Here is a 10,000-nt window from a genome sequence, read left to right as displayed (position 1 = left end):
GAGTGTGAGGAGAGCCACTTACAAGGAGCAGAAAGTGTGTCTTTTGTATGGACGGGAGTGAAGGGGTAATGTAAGGCTCAGCGAGTGTGTCCGGCGTATTGAGAGGAGGTAAGAGGAGGAGGAGGATGGCGGACGGGAGTGAAGGGGAGTAAGCCGGGTGTGGTCACGTTCACGCCCTACATCGCCTCCCCTTCCCCGCCGCACTAACCACACCATTCACTGCCCACGCCACTGACCACGCCACCACGTTACTGTGTATCTATGTATGCACGTTGCACACGCTTCCATCTCCCCGTAACCCAAGCGGCACGCATTACTTCATATACATTCCTGCAACGACGGATTGACTTACAGAAATGTTCAATGGTGAAGAAAGACCAGGACGATGGCGCAACACAAGTCTGGACAGTCCATGTAACGTTACAAAACTAACAAACAAATCTAAGTATGCGATACTTCGGCTGAATGAATTCCAGGGACGACACACGATCACACACATTCGATGCCAGTGAGTATTACCTGAACCCCCAGCCTCAGCCTGTCGCCCGCCAGGTTGAGCTTCACGCCTTGCTCAGACCGAAAGGTTTTCTGCTGACAGGGGCGGTCACTATCACCCAGTCATCTAGGGGGATGGGAGTGTGGTGTGTGAGGTCCCAACCATTACCTGGTGATCGGTAACGAAAAAGCTCCAAGCTCTTTCCGAGAGGGTTTGGCTGGCGATCAATCTTACTCATGATCCCTTTTACTCATATTTGTTTTAACAGACAATTATTTTTACTGTTAAAGTTTTCCACAACCAAACTGGATCATTATTTTTTTTATTACGCTAGTCTTCTGTTAATTTTGACTTTCAGTAGATTAGTTTCATATGTTTATTTAGAAATTATATTCAACATCCACCTGGTTTCATATATATCTGCTGATAATTATTACTATATTCTCTAACCTTTTGTTTTGTTCCCTTAATTGTATAATTTTATCACTGCATAATGATTCAAATATGCATGTGTATATTTTAAGCGCACCGGCTACTTTAATCAATAAACCCTTATCAAAATTATTATACACACACACACACACACACTGCTGGTCCACGCGTTGTGTAAACATATTTGTTGAGTTCCTCCCCCAAAAAAGAAGTTTCCTAGACAGCGGAACAAAGAGATGGATGTCAAGGGCAGGACGCCAGAGGATAATGCAAACATGGAAAGGCTCCGTCCTGTCGCCACAACCCCTCAACGTCTTGATGGCTCGGAATCGACACCTGCCCCCTCCCCCTCCCCTTGCCTACCCTCCTCCTGTCCCAGAAACCAGTCTGATCCTAAACCACATCATCTCGACGTCATTCATCCGTGCTATGGAATCTTGTGCAACACCCAAAACCAATTAATACTTATGGCTTCCTATCGCTGCCTCAGATAGTGAAGAATACCAACAAGATTTTTTTTTCTTGATCCTAAGCAAGATATAGGAAAAAGTTGAAAACGAGCCCCAACAAGAACACGGATAATCTTACACCCAAGCACCTGTGGCCTGTCCTCTCTCTCTCTCTCTTTTTTCTTTTTTTTTCGTCCACGTCTCAATGATGTCCACCACAGGGCGTCAAGAGCCAGAGGTGAGTGGGCAGGGCAAACACAATGACATCGTCCGTTTCGTTTCGGGATAAATAAGCACACAAGCGCAGGCAGGCGAACACGTGAGCGTACAGAACTTAACGGATAGAGACCATCTGAGGGTTTCTTTCCGTGGCGCCAAGACGCTCGGCAGCACGTAGTATACACACACCTCAACCAATGAATACCCAAACACATCGGCGGAAGACCATCAAGCCTTTGCGTGAGGCGATCAACCAACCCATCAGTCAAGCACGATAGCACGTTACCCTCAGACGTGGCAAGTTAACAATGGAGTGTATGGGGACGTGGTAAGGGAACTGTGGGGTGTATGGCGACGTGGTAAGGGAACTGTGGGGTGTATGGCGACGTGGTAAGGGAACTGTGGGGTGTAAGGCGACGTGGTAAGGGAACTGTGGGGTGTAAGGCGACGTGGTAAGGGAACTGTGGGGTGTATGGCGACGTGGTAAGGGAACTGTGGGGTGTAAGGCGACGTGGTAAAGGAACTGTGGTGTAAGGCGACGTGGTAAAAGGAACTAATGGGGTGGGTGGCGAAGTGGTAAGGGAACTGTGGGGTGAATGGCGACGTGGTAAAGGGGAAACTGTGGGGTAAAGGCGACGTGGTAAAGGAACTGTGGGGTGTATGGCGACGTGGTAAGGAACTGTGGGGTATAAGGCGACGTGGTAAGGAACTGTGGGGTGGGCGACGTGGTAAGGGAACCGTGGGGTGTATGGCGACGTGGTAAGGAACTGTGGGGTGTATGGCGACGTGGTAAGGGAACTGTGGGGTGTGGCGACGTGGTAAAGGGAACTGTGGGGTGGGCGACGTGGTAAGGGAACTGTGGGGTGTATGGCGACGTGGTAAGGGAACTGTGGGGTGTATGGCGACGTGGTAAGGGAACTGTGGGGTGTATGGCGACGTGGTAAGGGAACTGTGGGGTGTATGGCGACGTGGTAAGGGAACTGTGGAGTGTATGGCGACGTGGTAAGGGAACTGTGAGGTGTAAGGCGACGTGGCAAGGGAGCTGTGGGGTGTATGGCGACGTGGTAAGGGAACTGTGAGGTGTAAGGCGAAGTGGCAAGGGAGCTGTGGGGTGTATGGCGACGTGGTAAGGGAACTGTGGGGTGTATGGCGACGTGGTAAGGGAACTGTGGGGTGTAAGGCGACGTGGTAAGGGAACTGTGGGGTGTAAGGCGACGTGGTAAGGGAACTGTGGGGTTTAAGGCGACGCGTAGGGAACTGTGGAGTGTATGGCGACGTGGTAAGGAACTGTGGGGTGTATGGCGACGTGGTAAGGGAACTGTGGGGTGTATGGCGACGTGGTAAGGGAACTGTGGGGTGTATGGCGACGTGGTAGGAACTGTGGGGTGTATGGCGACGTGGTAAGGGAACTGTGGGTGTATGGCGACGTGGTAAGAACTGTGAGGTGGGCGACGTGGCAAGGAGCTGTGGGGTGGCGGCGACGTGGTAAAGGGAACTGTGAGGTAAGGCGAAGTGGCAAGGGCTGTGGGGTGTATGGCGACGTGGTAAGGGAACTGGGGGTGTAAGGCGACGTGGTAAGGGAACTGTGGGGTGTATGGCGACGTGGTAAGGGAACTGTGGGGTGTATGGCGACGTGGTAAGGGAACTGTGGGGTGTAAGGCGACGTGGTAAGGGAACTGTGGGGTGTATGGCGACGTGGTAAGGGAACTGTGGGGTGTATGGCGACGTGGTAAGGGAACTGTGGAGTGTATGGCGACGTGTTAAGGGAACTGTGGGGTGTATGGCGAAGAGGCAAGGGAACTGTGGTGTGAATGGCTACGTGGTAAGGGAACTGTGGGGTGTATGGCGAAGAGGCAAGGGAACTGTGGGGTGTATGGCGACGTGGTAAGGGAACTGTGGGGTGTATGGCGACGTGGTAAGGGAACTGTGGGGTGTATGGCGACGTGGGAAGGGAACTGTGGGGTGTATGGCGACGTGGTAAGGGAACTGTGGGGTGTATGGCGACGTGGTAAGGGAACTGTGGGGTGTATGGCGACGTGGTAAGGGAACTGTGGGGTGTATGGCGACGTGGTAAGGGAACTGTGGGGTGTATGGCGACGGTGTATGGCGAAGAGGCAAGGGAACTGTGGGGTGTGGCGACGTGGTAAGTGGGGTGTATGGCGAAGAGGCAAGGGAACTGTGGGGTGTATGGCGACGTAAGGGGGAACTGTGGGGTGTATGGCGACGTGGTAAGGGAACTGTGGGGTGTATGGCGACGTGGTAAGGGAACTGTGGAGTGTATGGCGACGTGGTAAGGGAACTGTGGGGTGTATGGCGACGTGGTAAGGGAACTGTGGAGTGGGCGACGTGGTAAGGGCACTGTGGGGTGTATGGCGACGTGGTAAGGGAACTGTGGGGTGTATGGCGACGTGGTAAGGGAACTGTGGGGTGTATGGCGACGTGGTAAGGGAACTGTGGGGTGTATGGCGACGTGGTAAGGGAACTGTGGGGTGTAAGGCGACGTGGTAAGGGAACTGTGGGGTGTATGGCGACGTGGTAAGGGAACTGTGGGGTGTAAGGCGAAGTGGCAAGGGAACTGTGGGGTGTAAGGCGAAGTGGCAAGGGAACTGTGGGGTGTAAGGCAAAGTGGCAAGGGAACTGTGGGGTGTATGGCGACGTGGTAAGGGAACTGTGGAGTGTATGGCGACGTGGTAAGGGAACTGTGGGGTGTAAGGCGAAGTGGCAAGGGAACTGTGGGGTGTAAGGCGACGTGGTAAGGGAAATGTGGACTATAAGGAGACGAGGTAAGGTAACTAACTGTAAACTGTAAGGTGACGGTAAAGTAAATGCAGACTGAAGGGTAACATCAGATCGCGTGGTGAAATGGAAGATGCCGTGGGACAGTGACGGTGACAAATTAAGATACCTTATCGTTAAGGTGTCATAAGGTAACAACAGTTTAGTGTGTGTGTGTGTGTGTGTGTGTGTTGAGAGAGAGAGAGAGAGAGAGAGAGAGAGAGAGAGAGAAAGCATACTTTCCTTGGCTGCTTACAGTGAACCTCACTTTCTCCTCCCAATTCTACTGCTTCCTTCAGGCAAAATATATATAGACATATATATATATATATATATATATATATATATATATATATATATATATATATATATCTCTCTCTCTCTCTCTCTCATATCGGGCCCGCCGTCATCTCGCCCTTGAACAGCAACACACGGCGGCGGGGCGGTGTTCATGGTTACCGCTGAGCGCCCAAGCGTCCCGTGCCACGCCCCCGCCCACGCTGCAGCTCCACTAGATGCATGTCTCTTTAGTCCACCCTAGACGCCCATCACCATCCCAATGTGTTAAATCACCGTGATGGGACAAAACACTAATAATGGTTCACCCCTTGGATAGTAAATCCCTTCCCCTCAAGCCTCATGACTCATTTCATCCGTTGTAGCCTAACAGGTGTACTAAAATCTACTCCGCCAAGACGCGACCCACCACTGCACGTATGCTTGACGGTCCGGCAAAACTAACGCCACCTGGAAGGTGCTGAAATTTCACGTTTGCCGAAATGTAGCCCACAAGGTGGTGGCGGTGATGGCGAAGCAATGTGCCGCTCGCTGGCTGACACGGAGTACCACTAATGACAGTCAGGTATGTGGACTCACCAGCTGATTGAGCTCCACTTCTCCCGGCTCCTTTTCCTCCCGAAGCTTTTTCTCAACGCTGTGCTTTTCCTCAGATTTTGCAGAGAGATCGGAGACGCTGTGAGCTGGAGAGGAGGCGGCGATTAGTTGGGGGTCCCGCAGGTCCTCCATGGGAGGCCACGCTGTGGGCAGCGAGTGGGGTCCACTGCTGGATCCGTTACTCAGGCCGGGAAGGTCGTGGGGTGTGCGTGGCCGCGACCCCATGACGGAGGGCGGCCGAGAAGACCCGCCATGATGCTGAGGGGTCAGCGGGACGTTCTTTTGAGGCGGGTCAGCCCTGTGTCCGTGTTTGGCTTCCCCTTTGACCTGGTGTTTGTACTCAACCTTCAGCTGGTGTTTTGAATAGCGGTGTTGGTGATGTAGCTGGTGGTGCTGAGGGTGTTGGTGATGCATGTAGTAAGGGTGGTGGCTGGTGCGTCCCGGCAAGGTGCTCGTGAAGGTGGCGGGGTGTCCTCCGCCCATTGAGCCTGGCAAGGTGCCGGGCAAGGTTCCAGGCAGCGTGCTGGGGAATGAGGAAGGCCCTGAGGGCACCACCTGGGGGATAGGCCCCGAGCTGTGACGGGGCAGGCCCTTGCTGCCCCGCTGGAGCCAGGGTGGAACTCCCCACCAACCATTTTTGACGGGGGAGGCTGGAGGCGGGTAGAGGGGATGAGGGTTATGGGTAGGGGGAAGGGACGCGGGCCCAGGCTTCACCGAGCTGCTGGAGTGCACCGCCCGGGAAAAGAACCCGCGACTCGGCATCAGTCCTCCTTACATGGCAGGGCTGCCGGGGGAGGGGAGGTAACCACCACCAAACAACACCGTAACACACACACACGCACACACAAAGACGAAAAAGCACACAACGCGCCGCTGCCGACACACAGGGACCGGCCTGTCGAGCACACCGCCACAGGTCCGTCACACAAGAGAACTCTTTACCGACTGAGCGGCGCGGGCGGCGGGCGGGCTGCAGGAGGCGGCCAGGTGAGCGTGGCCCGGCTGCTCAGCGCCGCAGGGAGAGCCCTACAACCACCAGCACCTCCACCATTGCCACCACACACCGCCCCATGCCACCACACGGAGCACGCCCGCCTTGGTCCGCCACTAACCCCTGTCACACCAAGCCGCCCACACTCACAGCAGGGCCTATAGAGCTTCACGTAACCAAGGGCGAAATGACACGCCCAGCTGAGGGAAAGTCCTCACTGGCAACCGTGTAGAGGTGAGGAGGCGGGCAGGGTACTGCCGCCCTGACCCGCTACGGAACCCCTCACCCCCCACCCTACCGCCCGCACTCCACCCCGCCCCTCGCCCGATGCCCATGCCCTATTCGTGCCTACCCTCAAGACACTACTCCAACCTTGCTCGCCTTTCCCCTACATGACCCTGTCCGGCAACTCCCCCGCCCCCCTCCCTCACCGCGTCTCCTTGCTCCACTTCACGTTTAGAGGCAAATAATAAAAATCATCAAAATCCCAACCATTACACACACTCAACACTCGCAAGACTAACTCCATCACTTAGAAACCTTGCTCACGACGGCAGACCGAGGGCGCTGCCAAGCTTTCTCTCCCTCCGGTGGTGGTGGTGGTGGTGGTTAGTTGTTGTTGGTGGCGATGTTGAAGTTGCATTCGGGAGATACACATGACGGTATAAACATGAGCCACTTCACGACCAATAGTCATATAAAAACACTATACAAACACGGCTGACGGTATACAAAGTAGAATCTGAGAGCAACCAAGAGCACCCCCCCCCCCACACACACACACCACTCCCTTCAACATGATTCGTAACTTTTCCAGCAACCTTGCAAACACAACGAGCAGGAGAGTGAAACCAAAGAAGGAGATTTTGAGGAGTATATGAAGAAAATGGTAAATATATAAGTGAACAAAAAAACAATACAAAAGTTATTCAGCAACAGGACAGTAGAATTTCTTATGATTTACATTATTTTAAGACAGGGAGAAAATGTTGCACGCCTGGTTGCATGCTCTTATAAGTCAAACTTGTTTCCTTTCCTCCCTCTCCATCCCTAACCCCTGCTTACCCTCAAACTCCCCCAACAGCTCCTTTCACCCCCAGCCTCTTTTTCTCATCAGTATTTTTTTTTTTAACAGGAAAGGAAGCAGCTTGATGGCAACAAAAAAGTAAAAAAGGGTAGTAGGAAAAAAAAGCCCGCTAATCGCTCCTCCTAAAAAAGATAAAAGTAGAGAGTGGCCAAAAGAGAGGTCAATTTCGGGTGAAGTGTCTCGATACTCTCCTCTTGAAAGAGGTCGAGTCATAGGAAGGAAATACAGACGAAGGAAGATTGTTCCAGAGTTTACCAGTGAAGGGGATGAAAGAATGAAGATGCTGGTTAACTCTTGCATAAGGGGTTTGGACAGTATAGGGATGAACTACAGTAGATAGTCGAGTGCAGCGGGGCCGCGGGAGGGGGGAGGCACGCAGTTAGCAAGTTCAGAAGAGGAATTGGCATGAAAATATCGATAGGAGATAGATAAAGAGGAAACATTGCGGCGGAATTTAGGAGGTAGAAAACTGCTAGTAAGAGGAGGAGAGTTGATGAGACGAAGAGCCTCTCGGCCATATTCTCAGTGAAGCTCTTCCCTCTTCGTCGAAGCGTCTCTTAGAGAGTGTGTTTCTGTTGAAGGGTATGCCCAGTTCCTAACCTTCGAAACAATCTTTCCGTGTAGTGTTGGTACTACTGCAAATCAAACAAACGTTGAAAACCGAAACCTTAATGCAATTTAGGTACATTTATATAATGGATTATATAGTGTGACTAATATTTATGTAAACAGTGCTTGATGCAGTGACATACATTATATATAGCAGAAATTTTACATTGATGCATTTAATTGGTTGGTACCCGTGGCTATGTTTGCTTCACTTTCATATCATCCCGTTACCTGTGGGCGGAGGTTAGGAGACCTCGTTAGAATAAACTGCTTTTATTTTCTTTATTTTCTTCCTGTTCCATGAGACATCTCTTTTTCCCTTCGTTATTTCTCACTTGTAAATATATTTTAACTAGCTTTAGAGCTCCTATCAGTGGGTGGAAAATGGTAGCATCTATATTGCTGAGCTTTGCTAAGCTCCACCCACAGGTGACGTCACGAGTTTGGAGATTGGCTGTGGTAAGTCCAGCACGGAGTACCGAATACCACCACATATTCATACAGACTTGTGAAACAAGCGCCCGGAGAAAGCCTGTTAGTCCGTCACTTTAAAATTCATCCCAGCAATCTTAATGAATGCTTATGGTTCGAAGTGCCCGCCCTACAAACGCTCAAAAAAGATAACTGTTGTGAATAGTTGAGACTAAAGGGCGGGGCGTGCTGGTTGAGAGGTGTGTTCCAGTGTTGGCTTAAATTATCATAGGAACCGTGAAGTCTTGAATAAACAGAAAAATATTGTTTCTCGCATTGTATTATTTTTTATATAAGGCCTAGAAAACTTAAATTGTTCTTATACCCAATTAATAATACAGCAACATGGAAAAATGTTGTAATAAAGCATTAAATGTGCGAAGATATTAGCGAAGAGCGGGCCTTCACCTCCTCTTCCTCAAGAGAGGAAATTAGTTCATTTTTTTCCCGCTCGCCGCTTCGCGCGCTGCATCAAAGACACTCCTCTTCACTGAGAATACCATTTGGTCCACGAAGCCTTGTTTCCTCGCGTGAAGGGGGAAGAGATTCACTGAGAATACGGCCGTCTGACTCCACTCTGTCCAATAGAGCTGTGTGAGTGGAGCCCCCCCACATATGAGATGCATAATCCATACGAGGACAGACAAGGCCCCTGTATATGGACAGCATCTGTGCGAGGGAGAAGAACTGGCGGAGACGATACAGAACACCCAATCTCAAGGAAGCTGATTGAGCGAGAAGAAATATGAAGTTTCCAGTTAAGATTTTGAGTTAAGGATAGACCGAAGATGTTTAGTGTAAAAGATGACAGTTGAGTGTTGTCGAAGCATAGGGGATAGGTGTTTGGAAGAATGTGTCGAGTTGATAGGTGGAGATACTGAGTTTTTGAGGCATTAAAGGACACCAGGTTCCTTTTGCCCCAATCGGAAATACGAGCAAGATCTGAGGTCAAGCATTCAGCAGCCTCCAGCCTGGAATTACGTAATTCCTGTGGGGAGGGTCTTTGTTAAATGATGTTGAGTGATGCAGAATAGAATCATCATAGGAGTGGATAGGACAGATTGTTATTGAAAGAAGATAATTAATGAACAACAGAAAGAGAGTGAGAGATAGAACAGAGCCCTGTGGGACACCATTGTTGATAGGTTTAGGGGTAGAACAGTGACCGTCACTCTTCCTTCTCTTCACCACTGTTCTTAAGCTTTTTCAACCAGTTCACTCCCTGCAAAGTTAATACTGCATTGACATGCCGTTCCCTCCCTGAACACACCCTCCTCCTGCTTATCCACATTTTCCAAGCCTCATATTCACCACCACCACCATCGCCACACTCGCCTCCAACACAAGCACCATCATCACACTCCAACCCTCACCGCCACACTCAACACCACAACACCCTCCCAAGGCACTCTATCCGACCTACCTTTACATCACCACGACCACTCATACCAACTCTCCTAGCCAGTCTGCATAATTCCTTATTTCTACCAAAGGCCTAATAAAGGACCCCAACTGTACCACACAACTCCACCATCTACGCTACACTCCCCACCACTAACTCGACTGTTACCTCCACC

The 10,000-nt window shown here is 51.0% G+C and overlaps 1 protein-coding gene across 5 annotated transcripts in view; it reads right to left on the bottom strand.

The window, feature by feature from the left end:
* The window catches only part of LOC126995389 (serine/threonine-protein kinase 26-like), a 122,917-nt gene that overhangs the window by 47,509 nt on the left and 65,408 nt on the right, over positions 1-10,000 (bottom strand). The window contains exon 1 of one of the 5 annotated variants that reach the window (XM_050854900.1): positions 5,248-6,324. The exons of the other annotated variants lie outside the window; for them this stretch is intronic. Within the exon in view, the coding sequence (XP_050710857.1) occupies positions 5,248-6,027 (780 nt within the window). The 5' untranslated portion in view covers positions 6,028-6,324. Of the gene's footprint in view, positions 1-5,247; positions 6,325-10,000 lie in introns of those variants that run through there. 5 annotated transcript variants of the gene reach the window in all.

The sequence above is a fragment of the Eriocheir sinensis genome, chromosome 8 (assembly GCF_024679095.1).
Source record: "Eriocheir sinensis breed Jianghai 21 chromosome 8, ASM2467909v1, whole genome shotgun sequence".
NCBI classification, from domain to species: domain Eukaryota; kingdom Metazoa; phylum Arthropoda; class Malacostraca; order Decapoda; family Varunidae; genus Eriocheir; species Eriocheir sinensis.
Note: the sequence above shows the minus strand (reverse complement) of the source record. Positions and strands in the feature narration are given on the sequence as shown.